Source organism: Podarcis raffonei, chromosome 1 (assembly GCF_027172205.1).
Source record: "Podarcis raffonei isolate rPodRaf1 chromosome 1, rPodRaf1.pri, whole genome shotgun sequence".
In the NCBI taxonomy this organism is placed as follows: domain Eukaryota; kingdom Metazoa; phylum Chordata; class Lepidosauria; order Squamata; family Lacertidae; genus Podarcis; species Podarcis raffonei.
The window spans coordinates 32,463,958-32,480,182 of NC_070602.1; the positions used below are offsets into that span (position 1 = coordinate 32,463,958).

A 16,225-nucleotide genomic window follows, 5' to 3' on the forward strand; every position below is an offset into this window, starting at 1 on the left:
CAGCTTCACATGACAGATTTTTATACCTTATATATAAAACTCAGATATGGCTAACTATGGGGGTTAAAACTATTATCTGCCCCTGTTCTTTGTAATAGACGGTGGAGGAGGCTGGCAAAAAGGAAGTTTCTTGGTGGTTGTTTTTCTTGCACAGCTTTTAAAAACAAAGTTTGGAGATTCCTTTGGGAATGTGAAGTGGTATAGAAATGATTTAAAGAAACAATTGAACAAATAAATAATACAGTTCGAAGAGGATCAGATGCAGTGCCAACTCTCCTTCCATATCCACCCAGTTGCCCTATCCTACCATAGACTGGTTGAGCACATGGGACTTTGGGGATAGATGCACCTGCTTTTGCAATGTCCTTGAAGAGTCAGGAGCACAGGGACCATACTTGTACACTGTGGGATGCAACACACCAATACATCACCCTATATGCTGACACAACTGCTCTGAAGAATGGGCTTTCTCAGCCTTTAAACTCCTCTAAGGGCTCTTACTGGATTGTTCTGTGCACTGTACTCTCAGTTTATCCCCCTTCTGAAAGGACATTAAGGGTAGTCAGTATCTGCTGTATTAGAATACATGAGGATAACTTAACAAACCACCATTTTATTATAGCTGTTTATTTGTATTCGGCTTTATCCATATTATACATTAAGTATTCACATATTGATTAAATGAGAGGAAAAATCAGCTAAAGAAGTTTCAGCAAATCTAGTCCTTAAAAATGGAGAAACAAAGATGTTATCATTTACATTTCTCTAATAAGTCAACTGCTTTTTTCTTTACTATAGTCAAGTGATTGTTTTCATTGCTCTTTTCATTTAATCTTTCCTATTCAGTTATGTAAATAAAATATGTACAGACATTCACAGTTAAAATTTAAGATAATTTGCAACCAATACATTAGTATAAACAGTATATACAGTAACAAAAGATAAATGGTATTCAACATAAACTGGAAAAGCAACTAACACAGGCGATCATGGTACTCTACACCAAAAATATATTTTCACCCACTGATAAGTTCCTGGATACTGATAGCTTTCTTGTAATCAGCAATAGCTTCTTTCATTAAACCCATCTTGCCACGAATATCAGCTCTGAGTTTAAACATCAGGGAATCATACGGCTGAATTGACAGGGCTGTAAGAAGTTAGCATTGTTATTAGCGATTTCTCAGAGTAAATAAGAATGATATGCTAATATTCATCTGAAAGTGCTTGCATAATTTGGATATAGAGTTTATTGTGCAATCATCTTCATATCTACTCAGAAACAAGTCCAGACAAGATAGTCTAAATATTAATTTATTCTATTTTGATATTCAGTCTGTCTCATAGGTTCAAAATGCAGATAATTTCTTTTGCTGCCGCCTCAAGTGAAAGGCAGGAATGTACCTTGGAGTCCCTTCCAGGATCAGAGCTGGAAAAAAGCACTAGGGGGAGCTAAATCTACCTGGGTCCAGTGTGACATCACAAGAAGAGGAGACGCTAGAAAGCAGTTTGCCCACCTCCAAACACAATTCAAGCCTCATACTGTTGACCAACTATGCATGATTGTCCAGACACATCTAGATTGAAAGTTTACACTCCCTACTTCATGCAGCATTTTTGGGGCTGCATAGTTCTGACCATTGGGATCAGAGAGATCATTTAACAGACCATTTTGAAGTTTTGCAATGCCTTTTTAAAAGAAGAGGAAGGTACCTAAACTACAGTAGCGCTCTCTCTCTCTCTCTCTCTCTCTCTCTCTCTCTCTCTCTCTCTGTACCTCTGAGTATTTTTACCTTTTGAAATGGCTTCCTCAGCTTGCTCATATTCCTGCAATGTACTGTAGAGATTTGCCTTGTTAAAATATATTGCTGCCGAGAAAGGAGAAAGGCAAATTGCCTGCTCAAAATCTGCTTTTGCTTCTTCAAATTTCTTTAACAGTGTATTTGTAATAGCTCGATTTAGGAATGCAGATTCATTTAGTGGATCAAGCATCAGTGCCTTGGAATAATAGTTATTTGCCTGAAAAAATAAATAAAATGTATATGCATTTTGAAATTGCTTATTACTTTTGTTTTATAAAATCACTAACAACAACATGAGAAATGAATGAAGAATTTTGTTTTAGGGAAGCCTGGTTGTATTCTAGTCTAGCTGTTTTCTCCAGCTAGCTGTTTGCTCATTCATTCAGACAAACATTATTCCAAACAATTGTATTTTGTTGTTTTCTCTGCCATCCCATTTTTTTCCAGTTGTTGATTTACTGCAAAACTTTATTGTTGTTGTTTATTAAATTTCTATACTGCCCTTCATCCAACGATCACAGGTCGGTTTACAATATAAAACACAAAAATGTGTATCATACTAACAAACAGAAACCATACCCCAGAAACCATACCTCCTACAATTCAAACTTCCACTACAGCTGCAGAATAGTAGTATCAGGTGTGAACTGACTGCAGTACTATTGCTTCACCTGGGGCAAAGGAATAGTCTGTTTGATCCGAGCCATGACTACTGCCAATAACAGAACTGTATTTATACAGTGGTACCTCGGGTTACATATGCTTCAGGTTACAAACTCCGCTAACCCAGAAATATTACCTCGGGTTAAGAACTTTGCTTCAGGATGAGAGCAGAAATCGTGCAGTGGCGGTGCAGCGGCAGCAGGAGGCCCCATTAGCTATAGTGGTGCTTCAGGTTAAGAACAGTTTCAGGTTAAGAACAGACCTCCAGAACGAATTAAGTTCTTAACCCAGGGTACCACTGTATTGCTTTTGATATGTTCTTAAAATTATTTCACATGTGGTCATTTTGTAAAAGGTTTTTGCAGTATATCACTTCAAAACTGCTTAAATGTGAAGCAATTAATAAATTCAAGAAACAAACAAATAATCCATTGGCAGTACTTTTGATGACAAAAAATAATTATTATTCCTTTTCAGCAGTGAACTTTTCTGGACTTCCAGAAAAATACATAGAGGAAAGGACTATCAGTTTCACCTGCTGCATCTATATCAATGCTGACGTGCACAAATTGCCTTTTTGAAGAAGAAAAGTCAACAGTACAGTGGTGCCTCGCAAGACGAAATTAATCCGTTCCGCGAGTCTCTTCGTCTTGCGGTTTTTTCGTCTTGCGAAGCACGGCTATTAGCGGCTTAGCGGCTATTAATGGCTTAGCGGTTTTAAGATAAAGGAAACAAACTCGCAAGAACTTGCAAGACGTTTCGTCTTGTGAAGCAAGCCCATAGGGAAATTCGTCTTGCGGAACGACTCAAAAAACAGAAAACCCTTTCATCTAGCGAGTTTTTCGTCTTGCGAGGCATTCGTCTTGCGGGGCACCACTGTAACAAGGGTGATAAGCAGTAGACCGTACGAATGCTGGAAAGGGCTGCCTTTCCTTCTAAAGACTGCCTTCCCCTTTGCATGGGGATAATATAATACATAAACATTACTGAACTGGGTTGGTCCTACAATACTGCTTGCAAAAAATGCATTGCTATCTACAATGCATTCTGATATATTTGGTTACTACATTACTCAGCAGATCAAAAGTTTGCTCAAATTCAAATGATTTTTTGGAAATTTAAAATAAAGAACATTTCATAAGACTTTTTGATAACTAGCATTCTGTTTGTCCCATGCTTTATTACAAAGTTATACATTAGAGTACCACTATCAGCTGTCACTATCAGTGATCCCCTTCATGGATCACTGCCTTGCCGTGGCGAAGGGGCTTGAAGAACTCAGAGAAGCTATGAACTATGCCGAGCAGGGCACCCAAGATGAACAGGTCATAGTGGAGAGTTTTGACCAAACATGATCCACCTGGAGGAGGAACCGGCAAGCCACTCCAGTATCCCTGCCAAGAAAACTCCATGGACAAAGACAACAGGCATATAAAAGTTATGACGCTGGAAGATGAGCCCCTCAGGTCGGAAGGCGTCCAACATGCTACTGGGGAAGAGCGGAGGACAAGTACAAGTAGATCCAGAGCTGATGAAGCGGCTGGGCTAAAGCCGAAAGGACGCTCAGTTGTGGATATGCATGGAAGCGAAAGGAAAGTCCAATGCTGTAAAGAAAAATATTGCATAGGAACCTGGAATGTAAGAACCATGAACCTGGGTAAGTTGGATGTGGTCAAAAATGAGATGGCAAGAATAAATATTGACATCCTGGGCATCAGTGAACTAAAATGGACGGGAATGGGCGAATTCAGTTCGGATGACTATCATATCTACTACTGTGGGCAAGAAACCCGTAAAAGAAATGGAGTGGCCCTCATAGTCATCAAAAGAGTGGCGAAAGCTGTACTGGGATGCAATCTCAAAAATGATAGAATGATCTCGATATGAATCCAAGGCAGACCTTTTAACATCACAGTAATCCAAGTTTATGCACCAACTACTGGTGCTGAAGAAACTGAAATTGACCAATTCTATGAAGACTTACAAGACCTTATAGAAGTGACACCAAAGAAGGATGTTCTTCTCATTATAGGGGATTGGAATGCTAAAGTAGGGAATCAAGAGATAAAAGGAACAACTGGCAAGTTTGGCCTTGGAGATCAAAACGAAGCAGGGCAAAGGCTAATAGAGTTCTGTCAAGAGAACAAGCTGGTCATCACAAACACGCTTTTCCAACAACACAAGAGACGACTCTGCACATGGACATCACCAGATGGGCAACATCGAAATCAGATTGATTATATTCTCTGCAGCCAAAGATGGAGAAGCTCTATACAGTCAGCAAAAACAAGACCTGGAGCTGACTGTGGCTCAGATCATCAGCTTCTTATAGCAAAATTCAAGCTTAAACTGAAGAAAGTAGGAAAAACCACTGGGCTGGTAAGATACAATCTAAACCAAATCCCTTATGAATACACAGTGGAAGTGAGGAACAGGTTTAAGGATTTTGATTTGCTGGACAGAGTGCCTGAAGAACTATGGGTGGAGGCTCGCAACATTATACAGGAGGCAGCAACTAAAACCATCCCAATGAAAAAGAAATGCAAGAAAGCAAAGTGGCTGTCCAACGAGGCCTTACAAATAGCAGGGGAGAGAAGGCAAGCAAAATGCGAGGGAGATAGTGAAAGATACAGGAAATTGAATGCAGATTTCCAAAGAATAGCAAGGAGAGACAAGAAGGCCTTCTTAAACAAGCAATGCAAAGAAATAGAGGAAAACAACAGAATGGGAAGAACCAGAGATCTGTTCAAGAAAATCGGAAATATGAAAGGAACATTTCGTACAAAGATTACCATAATAAAGGACAAAAGTGGTAAGGACCTAACAGAAGCAGAAGACATCAAGAAGAGGTGGCAAGAATACACAGAGGAATTATACCAGAAAGATATGGATGTCTCGTGCACCCCAGGTAGTGTGGTTGCTGACCTTGAGCCAGACATCCTGGAGAGTGAAGTCAAATGGGCCTTAGAAAGCACTGCAAATAACAAGGCCAGTGGAAGTGATGGTATTCCAGCTGAACTGTTTAAAAGTTTAAAAGATGATGCTGTTAAGGTGCTACGCTCAATATGCCAGCAAGTTTGGAAAACTCAGCAGTGGCCAGAGGATTGGAGAAGATCAGTCTACATCCCAATCCCAAAGAAAGGCAGTGTCAAAGAATGCTCCAACTACCGCACAATTGCACTCATTTCACATGCTAGCAAGGTTATGCTTAAAATTCTACAAGGAAGGCTCAAGCAGTATGTGGACCGAGAACTCCCAGAAGTGCAAGCTGGATTTAGAAGAGGCAGAGGAACCAGAGACCAAATTGCAAACATGCGCTGGATTATGGAGAAAGCTAGAGAGTTCCAGAAAGACATCTACTTCTGCTTCATTGACTATGCAAAAGCCTTTGACTGTGTCGACCACAGCAAACTATGGCAAGTTCTTAAAGAAATGGGAGTGCCTGATCACCTCATCTGTCTCCTGAGAAATCTCTATGTGGGACAAGAAGCTACAGTTAGAACTGGATATGGAACAACTGATTGGTTCAAAATTGGGAAAGGAGTACGGCAAGGCTGTATATTGTCTCTCTGCTTATTTAACTTATATGCAGAATTCATCATGCGAAAGGCTGGGCTGGATGAATCCCAAGCCGGAATTAAGATTGCCGGAAGAAATATCAACAACCTCAGATATGCAGATGATACAACCTTGATGGCAGAAAGTGAGGAGGAATTAAAGAACCTTTTAATGAGGGTGAAAGAGGAGAGCGCAAAATATGGTCTGAAGCTCAACATCAAAAAAACGAAGATCATGGCCACTGGGCCCATCACCTCCTGGCAAATAGAAGGGGAAGAAATGGAGGCAGTGAGAGATTTTACTTTCTTGGGCTCCATGATCACTGCAGATGGTGACAGCAGTCACGAAATTAAAAGACGCCTGCTCCTTGGGAGAAAGGCGATGGCAAACCTAGACAACATCTTAAAAAGCAGAGACATCACCTTGCCAACAAAGGTCCGTATAGTAAAAGCCATGGTCTTCCCAGTAGTGATGTATGGAAGTGAGAGCTGGACCATAAAGAAGGCTGATCGCCGAAGAATTGATGCTTTTGAATTCTGGTGCTGGAGGAGACTCTTGAGAGTCCCATGGACTGCAAGAAGATCAAACCTCTCCATTCTGAAGGAAATCACCCCTGAGTGCTCACTGGAAGGACAGATCCTGAAGCTGAGGCTCCAATACTTTGGCCACCTCATGAGAAGAGAAGACTCCCTGGAAAAGACCCTGATGTTGGAAAAGATGGAGGGCACAAGGAGAAAGGGACGACAGAGGATGAGATGGTTGGACAGTGTTCTTGAAGCTACCAGCATGAGTTTGATCAAACTGCGGGAGGCAGTGGAGGACAGAAGTTGGTTTAACCCACAGTGCAGTGCGTGGTATAAACACATCCAAGCAGATACACGATCCTGCAGCCTTGCATTTGCTAGTTCCTCCTACGCTTGCTGTTGCTATTGGTGTTGTTGACAGATCAGTAGACAGAGCACTGCTGTAGGGCAAGCAACTGCCCAGTACCCCACAGTACTGCCATATCGGGGAAGGGCCTTAGACTCTAGCATAGTTCTCCCTTCTGCCTCCACCCCAAAACTTGTACAGAGTGACCTTTCCAGTCAGTCTGGAAAATCAGCATGTGAGTCACCCATCCTTGAGCTTTAAGACGAAAATGCTTTTTAAGGATTGTGCCAAAAAATCTTCTACTAACTGAAATCATGCAAGCAAACCATTCCAAGGAAAAGAGTTCAGGAAAATTAGCGTGCACAGAATCAAATACAGACCTGTGAAAACTGCCTGTTGTTAAAGTAGATATTTGCTGCATTGAAATATGCCAAAGCATAGCTGGGGTCAATGGAGATAGCTTGCTGATAATCTTTCATGGCACAGTTTAAATATCCCATAAACTGGTTAATGACACCTCGATTAGTAAGCAGCTCTGCACTTGTAGTTACCTGAAATATAGTCAACATAAATAAAACTGTAGGAATAGAACTCATAAAAGGCATAGTTGTTAGAAATAGACAGTAATATCTTGATCTTGACAGTTACCTTCAAATTATGATCTAAAAGCAGAGATGTTTATACACAGCAGCAAAGTAGATATATGCATGAGAATGAACTTAGAAGTGCAAACTAAACTTGGAAACCCACCCATGCACAGAGTACACTTGTTGAAATGGCTAATAGTCATGACGGGCATAACATTCCCCATGTCATTGGTGCCTACATGCACCGCGAGCACTGACTCTTCCACAGCACTATCTAACATGCTATCTAAGCCACTGGCAACACCTGCAACCTTCATGCCATGCAGGCAATTCACCCTGTGGTCTGTATGCCCACCACATCCACAATCAGTGCTTTTTTTCTTTTAAAAAATGTTTAGGGGTACTCTCATTTTCCTACGCATCTTGAAATACTGCCCCTCAATGAGGCCAAACTTAGATTCACAAAATGTTTAGGGGTATGCGTACCCCTGCGTCCCCCCAGAAAAAGCACTATCCACAATTATATATATTCTTAATAATCATACAGTGGTACCTCGGGTTACATACGCTTCAGGTTACACACTCCGCTAACCCAGAAATAGTGCTTCAGGTTAAGAACTTTGCTTCAGGATGAGAACAGAAATCGTGCTCCGGCGGCACGGCGGCAGCAGGAGGCCCCATTAGCTAAAGTGGTGCTTCAGGTTAAGAACAGTTTCAGGTTAAGAACGGACCTCCGGAACGAATTAAGTACTTAACCTGAGGTGCCACTGTATATCACCCACTGCCGCGATCCATCCATCCACCAGAGAAGTATCTTTGGCACAAGAGGATAGATGTTTCTCCCCCAAGGAATGGATCCCTTCTAAGGGAATGTTTCCCTCTTCCTAAAGGTGGACACTCTCCTTCACCAAGACCCTCAATCTCCCTGGCAACTATGATATCTCTGAAGCCCTCCTCCTCCACTCTCTCTGCCCCTCTTGCCTTTTACAGCATGAAATGGAAATGGGCACTATGAAATGCTGTGGCAGCTGCAGTTAAGAAAGCTAACTTAAGAGAGAGGTCAACTCTCTCTCACATGAGCAGTAAAAAGAATGTTGCAGAAGTGCCCTAAGAACCTGGGGAAATCGGGACACGCAATCCATCACATACATGTCTTGTATGCCAGCCTGTGAAAGGCTGAGTGCATATGAGCAACTGTCAAAGATAAGGAGCAAATTATAAGCAAATTGGAGATACTGTGGAAAGACAGAGTTTACATGAAGGGTATAAATTACAAGCAAGGAAGGACACTGCAAATGATCAGTAAAAGATCAAATATTTACCTTGAGTGCAGCATTTGTATCTTGAAAGGCAGCAAAGGTATCGCCCATCTGAAGAGAGACTACAGCTCGCCCATCATAAGCAATGTGACACTTGGGATCAATATAAAGAACTGCTGAAAACTGGGCCCAAGCTTTCTGAAACTTTCCAAGAGCCTACAATAATTTAACATAACCAGTAACAAAATCAGACACAGTAAAAAAAACTCTCACCTCTTTAAAAATGTGCCTACGTCAAACTGGTCCCCTCAAGATATTTTGGACTACATCTTCCATCATCCTGAACCAGTAGATAATCAGTAAAAGAAGTCCAGAAAATGAACCTTGAATTGTCGTCTTATAATCAGATTTTAATGAAGTAAAATACATGTTACAATTCTAAATAGTTTGATTTTATCCAGTAAAACCAAACCTGTGTTCTCAGGCTCATTATCCATTATATATTGTAGAAAGTGAAAACCTGCAAATGTCATGGGCACAGAAATCCAAATGCCTCAGCACCAGTCTGGAGCTCTGTCAGCCTTTGCTGGCCATCACCTGCGGTGTGATGTAAACATCACCTGCTGAGTGATGCCAACCAGCATCACTCTGTTGGTGCCAACTTCCTTCTGGATAGCGTACTCCAATCTCCCTTTGTGTTGGTCTTGCAACAACCATGTGGGCAAATTCACTCCTGGCAAGATTTCTTCTGCTAGCAGCCAGTGTGGAGCACAGAAAAAAGATGTCCCAACAGAGGAGCTGAGCTACCTTGGTACCCGTTGGATCCCAAACCAGCCCCACTTTACGCTGATGCACAAAAACCCCACTGCTCTGTATTCCCCTACCTACTGGTTGGGGGCCAGTTTTAGAACTGTTCACCAACTGTGCAATCCTTTGCATGTTACAAGAAAGCATGTGAAGCTGTTTACAGAAGCTTGTGAAGACTGAAAACACTACTTGCCACGTAGGTATTTGTTGGAAGTATATCGACAAAACTGCCCAAAGGCTGTAAAGCTAGTTCCTAATTTAAATGAGTATTATTTCAAAACAATGTGTAGAGAGCTGCTTTATGACAAACCACAATAGCAATACAGTGAGCTATATGAAATGCAAAGAAAAGGTAATTTGTAATTTCCTTTTTCATATCTCAGTTAATGCAGAACTATTCCAATCCGTTGACTGCTGTGTTGTGCAAGAGTTTCCCAGCAAAGTTTCATTTTAGGACTAACATGTCAACATTTCCACTAGCTTGTATCCATAATTGTTCTTCCATTTGTGGAAAGGTTTCTTCCATTCACAGGAGGATCTTTGATCCAGCAGAGACCCCAACTGGTGGAAAGCGGGGATGGAGGTATTTTCTCCAATCCTGCCTTCCCACTGCAGCACCCACTTACACCTTTCTGGAGGGCTATGTAGCTCAGAGCATATTTCCAAGGAGCATAGGGGGTGGCAGGAAGAATTAGTGAAAACTGCTCCCCCCCGCCTTCTGTCAGCAGGAGTACCCCATGAGCCAAGTGCTATGCACAGAATCTCTAGATCCAAGGCTATATGTAGAAGCTCCTCCTCGCTTACTGAAATAGTCATGTTTTAATTGCAGTGCCGCTATCTCAGTAGGACCGATCTTCTATAGCAATGTCTCATACCTCTATGACTCTGCCAGTCTCTTTCTCCTTAACCACTTTGCCAGTGCTGTGACAAAGGGTTCTAGTCTGGACTTTAACATGGTTTATTACTAGGGATCATAGTTGTAAGTTTCCTGCCTAAAGCCCATATAATCTCTGTCTCTCATTTCCGTGTAAGAAACCAATTTTTCTACTTCCTGATATGACAGGTTATTTATTAGGCAAAAGGGTTTAAGGCATACACACATTTTAAATGGACACATGTCCTGACCTCACACAAAGGGCGATCCATATACAGGGTGGTACACCTCATGACATTGCCAGCAGGATAAAGCTGGGAAGTATGGGAAGTTACAGGTTGCACTATGGGAACTATGGAAAACAGCTCCTACTCTGCTTCTTTTCCCTATGAATTTCATAGGGAAATAGTACTGCTTTCTAGTATTGATCTCCAACAGTTAAGAGTGCTGTGTACGATAGGCACAGGTCTTGCATAGATCAGAGGGCATCAATTCTTCTTACTGGTTAAAAATAGATTTAATCTAGGTATGAGAAATGGAAATAACTGACCTACAACCGCACTTATATGTGCTGGTTATTTTATCCTTAAGAAAAGTGTTTAAATCTTTAATGTTCATTATGTATTTTAAGTGAACGCCCTAAATTGTCAGAGGAAGTTTAAGATTGCTGAGTGTAGTCGAATATTATAAAGACACAGTTACCAATACATTACCTGCAAACTATATCCTGCACAAAGTCTGGCCTTTATGCACAAGGGATTCAGATGTATTGCTCTTGCGAAATCTTTCTGGGCTTGTCTGGTACCTTTCTCATGGCCATATTCCAGATATGCATTTCCTCGTCCAATATAGCCATCCAGAGAAAAGGGATCTAATTCAATAACCTTTGAAAATGACTGCACAGCTTCTTCGTATTTCTGAAGTCTGAAAATCAATACACATTTGAAATTAAGTGTTTTATTAGCAACATTTGATATTATATACTTTACAATGGACCATAAAGAAGGCTGATCGCCGAAGAATTGATGCTTTTGAATTATGGTGCTGGAGGAGACTCTTGAGAGTCCCATGGACTGCAAGAAGATCAAACCTCTCCATTCTGAAGGAAATCACCCCTGAGTGCTCACTGGAAGGACAGATCCTGAAGCTGAGGCTCCAATACTTTGGCCACCTCATGAGAAGAGAAGACTCCCTGGAGAAGACCCTGATGTTGGGAAAGATGGAGGGCACAAGGAGAAGGGGACGACAGAGGATGAGATGGTTGGATAGTGTGTTTGAAGCTACCAGCATGAATTTGACCAAACTGCGGGAGGCAGTCGAGGATGTTGAGGGGGCTCAGAACTTACAGGGTTAAGAGTTCTGAGTGATGACGCCTCACATTCTGAGGGCGGGCATAGAACACGGAAGGGGTGTGGATTTCTCTGTGTGTTTTTCAGTCTGCGTGTTTGCTTCAAGGAGAGAGCAAGCGAGATGTCGGCTCTCTCGCCAGGCAGGAAATTTATAGCTGTTGTGTTTTGCTAAGGAATAAAGACTTTAAAGATAAGGACACTGCCTGTCAGCCTGAGTTATTGCTACCACACGACAGAACGTTCAAGCTTCTACTTCCGCTGTGTTTTACGCTCTGCTGAGTCAAAGGTCCCGGGGGACGACCAGAGCTGCGAGAGGGAAGTGTGCCGGACCCCGGTCGAACTTGACCCCGAACAGGTTATGGAGGTCAGCAATAAAGATAAGCAACGTTCGTGCGTGTGAGAGGACTGCAGCCAAAGGCCAGCTGATGAGACGCTGGGAAAGAGAGACTGCAGGCAAAGAGGCCAGCAGCCAAAGGCCAGCTAAGGAGTAGCTGGAGCCAGCCGGGAGGAGCTCGCTGGGAAGGATCTGCCGGACCGGGAGGTGCTACTGTATCGTGAGTAGGCCGGGCCCCGGGGGAGAGATGGCAGACAGCCATGAATCGCGTGCAGTCCCTTTTGATAAGGTGGACGGGAGCAAGCCCTGGGCCGGGAGAAGGCAGGCACTGAAGAAAGCAGTGGGAGCCAGGCTGGAGGGGGCTGAGAATTGCTCTGAGGAAGCACCATGCCCAAGAAGCCCAGAGGGGGCTGGACGCCCAGAGGGGGCCAGATGCTGCACAGAAGCTGGGGAACGCCCAGAGAGCCCAGGAGGGGCTGAGGAATGCCCAGAAGGCCCAGAGGGGGCTGGGACTGTGTTGGAGGGCTGCCGGAATGCCCCTACGTATGAGCTGCATGCTGGAAAGCTGCTGGAAGCTGGGAAGAGGAAAGCAGTGGCTAGCTGTTCCTCTGGAGGCTGTGCACCAAAGTTTGGGGGTGCAGGCCAGAAAGGCCAGTCCAAGAGTCTTGAGAGGGCCCAGGCTGTTTGGCAGGAGCTGGAGGGGGTTTGCAGAGAAACCACAGCAGAAGCCAAAAGCCATTTTCCCAACGGCAGAAAAGCCTCGAGGAGGATTGCTGCTGGAGAGGTTGGGGGGGCAGCGAAGACCAAAGGCACGTTTGAGAAGTTTTCCATTCGTTGCTGTTTTGTTTGCGGTTCTCCGGAGCACCTGCGCCGAAGCTGTCCACAGCGAGACAAAGGGCAGGAAAGTCCCAAGGACACTTCCCATGGGAACCAGCCGGGTTTCCATGGCAACACAGGGAGCAGACGTGGGAGCGTTTTTCAACTGTCTGCTTCGATGGCGGTTTTGGACAGCATCACCACCTGCAGCGAGCGCTCCAAGGTCGGGGGCAGCAGGAAGTCAGTTGCTAAGGCAACAAAGAAGGACAACTCCGGTGGGGGGAGAGTGCTACGTTGGGTTGTTGACTCAGCTGCGAATGCCCATTTGGTAACAGCGCCACCTGATGGACAAATGTGGAACTGCAAAGCTGTTTCAACTGAGAAAACTGTTAGATTTGCTACAGGGGCACAGGGGCGTGTAACCCATGTTTCTAACATGTTCGTCTCTTTTTTACAGGCTGAATTGAAGGTTTATGTTCTCCCTGAGATAAAACATTGCTTGCTGTCTGTACCTTCTCTTTTACAGGAGGGATATTCTGTGAGTTTTGAAAAAAATGTTTGCACCATTTCCAGAGGTGGGAGGCAGCTCGTAAGTGTTGAGAGAAATCAGAACAACCTCTTTGTTCTGGAATCACCTCTGGAGGGAGCGGGGAACACTCATGTGTCGTGTGCTTGCGTGTGGCACAAGAGAATGTCACATGGGTCCTGTGAGGACGTCCAGATGTTATCAGAGTGCACCAAAGGTTGCAAGGTAAAAGAATGTGGTAAACCTTTGAATTGCAAGGCTTGCAGGAAAGCCAGAAACAAGGGATTTAGCCATCCCAGGGTGGAGAGAGTGACCACGAAGCCTTTTGAGCTTGTGCATGCAGACCTTTTAGGTATGCCACAGCCAAGTCTGGGCAAGGCCAAGTGGCTGATGGTGCTGACAGATGATTTTACCAGGAACGCATGGGCTTTCACGCTGAAAGCTAAGGAGGACGCAGCGCAACTGATCAAAGATTGGGTTGCAGAGGTGGAACAGAGGTTCTCCACCAAGGTGCAAGGTTTCCAGTTTGACCGTGGTTCAGAGGTCACTGGGTCTGCTCTAAAGGGTTTCTTTCGCCAGAGGGGGATACGTCACAAGGTGACTTCTCCTCAGAAGAGTGGCGTGGCAGAGCTGAGGAGTAAAGCCCTGGTTCGAGCATCCGAGATCCTACTGGATGACTCTGGTTTGCCTCACAGTTTTTGGGGGGAGGCGGTAAAAACGGCCAATTTCTCGATGAACAGGTGCTACAATGCAGTGGTAGGTGACACCCCGTATTTCCTGCTTCATCGGCAGAAGCCGCTTGTGCATTTCTTCCGTTCTTTTGGTTGCAGAGCCATGGTGCCTGTACCAAAGTGGTTGCAGGAAGAGGGTGGTCCAAAGTACCAGGAAATGATCTTCTGTGGATATGAGCCTGCGACAAAAGGGTGGAGATTCGCATATCCAAAAGGTGATCAGACCAAGCTTCTGGTCAGTAAACAGGCTGAGTTCTTTGAGCAGGATGGTTGGGCAAAGCGCAAAGTGCGCTCTGACGTTCACTCAGATTGTCTGTCAGACTCTGAGGAGGAAAGAGAGCCAGAGCCTGAACCTGCTGGTGGAGACCAGGTCCCTGAACAGAGTAGGGCGTCTCCACAGGTTGTTAAGGGAGTGTCCAAGAGTGAGCCCTCATCTCCTGTGCGCATAATGGAGAAAGCTCACAGAAGTGTCAAGTCAGAGGGGGAGTCTTCTGATGAGGAAGACGCACAAGCTGGCCCCAGTGGGTCAGGAGAAGAACCCCAGTTTGTGCCCAGGCGGTCTTCAAGGGCAACAAAGGGAATTCCACCTGAGAGGTTTCAGGTCACAAATGCGTGGGTTGGTTTCGCACAGTGCGAACCTGAGGTTTGTGAGGTTCAACAGGTGCCTAACAACGATGCCAGAAAGGGGCGGAAGGCAATGGGGAAGGTGTTGAACACTCAGAAGTCCTCTCAGAATGTGATTCGAGAGGGGGTGTTGAGGGGGCTCAGAACTTACAGGGTTAAGAGTTCTGAGTGATGACGCCTCACATTCTGAGGGCGGGCATAGAACACGGAAGGGGTGTGGATTTCTCTGTGTGTTTTTCAGTCTGCGTGTTTGCTTCAAGGAGAGAGCAAGCGAGATGTCGGCTCTCTCGCCAGGCAGGAAATTTATAGCTGTTGTGTTTTGCTAAGGAATAAAGACTTTAAAGATAAGGACACTGCCTGTCAGCCTGAGTTATTGCTACCACACGACAGAACGTTCAAGCTTCTACTTCCGCTGTGTTTTACGCTCTGCTGAGTCAAAGGTCCCGGGGGACGACCAGAGCTGCGAGAGGGAAGTGTGCCGGACCCCGGTCGAACTTGACCCCGAGATGGTTGGATAGTGTGTTTGAAGCTACCAGCATGAATTTGACCAAACTGCGGGAGGCAGTCGAGGACAGGGGTGCCTGGCGTGCTCTGGTCCATGGTGTCACGAAGAGTCGGACACGACTAAACGACTAAACAACAAAAACTTTACAATGAGTGAACAAGCAATGGTGCAGAAACCAGGACCATAAATATAATTTGTAGCCAAAACATCCCTCTCATTTTTGTATAATGCATTCTCACATGGCTTATTTTGGCATGGTTTATAGTATTTATTTCACCATCTATATTCCTTTTTCAAGCATGAGTCACATATTGTGCTGATCAGACCAAAGCAGCATTTTTCTTATTGTAAATATCCTGTTCTGGATACAGGGGCAGATTAGAACTTTGCCTTTAAAATCTGATCTATGTGCTGTTCAGGCTGTTACCACCCACCACCATCTGACTGATCTCCTTCGTCTTCTATGGGAAGCTTCTCTGAGACTTGGTGGGGGAAGCTGAGCATGAAGGACTAAGTTTCCTTATATACTATACAGTCCAACCTGAAATGGAAGGTGCTCCCTGATTGCTGTTCCTTTTAATTAACTAAACTTTCTGTAGAGGTGGGGAGCCCTCTGAGGAAACAAGCTCCAAATCTCCATCTCCCATTTGCAGCCTATCCAGAGTGGAAGAGGGGTTGAAGAATAGCTGCTCTTTTCACACGCTTTCTGTGCCCTTCCTGAACTGCAGCGCAGACTAGTGCATCCCCACTCTGGTTGGACCAGCCCTGGAGAAAAGGCAATGGTGGGGGAACAGCCTCCAGCAATTTTTGCACTGCTGCCACTGCCCAGCTAGCATGCTAAAAGGATTCCACACTGATCTGGCCCTAGGTGAAAAGCTTGTGGGAAAGAACTAAAAGCACACAAGAAATCCATTCAACCT

General features: G+C 44.3%; 1 protein-coding gene across 3 annotated transcripts in view; it reads right to left on the reverse strand.

Moving 5' to 3' along the window:
* Nucleotides 1–609: 609 nt before the first annotated feature.
* The window catches only part of TTC6 (tetratricopeptide repeat domain 6), a 73,970-nt gene continuing 58,354 nt past the window's right edge, over nucleotides 610–16,225 (reverse strand). For all 3 annotated transcript variants that reach the window (XM_053380020.1, XM_053380012.1, XM_053380024.1), the window contains 5 exons: nucleotides 11,134–11,344; nucleotides 8,803–8,955; nucleotides 7,274–7,444; nucleotides 1,794–2,019; nucleotides 610–1,150 (listed from right to left, as the gene is read on the reverse strand). In XM_053380020.1, the coding sequence (XP_053235995.1) occupies nucleotides 1,017–1,150; nucleotides 1,794–2,019; nucleotides 7,274–7,444; nucleotides 8,803–8,955; nucleotides 11,134–11,344 (895 nt within the window). In that variant the 3' untranslated portion in view covers nucleotides 610–1,016. The remainder of the gene's footprint in view (nucleotides 1,151–1,793; nucleotides 2,020–7,273; nucleotides 7,445–8,802; nucleotides 8,956–11,133; nucleotides 11,345–16,225) is intronic.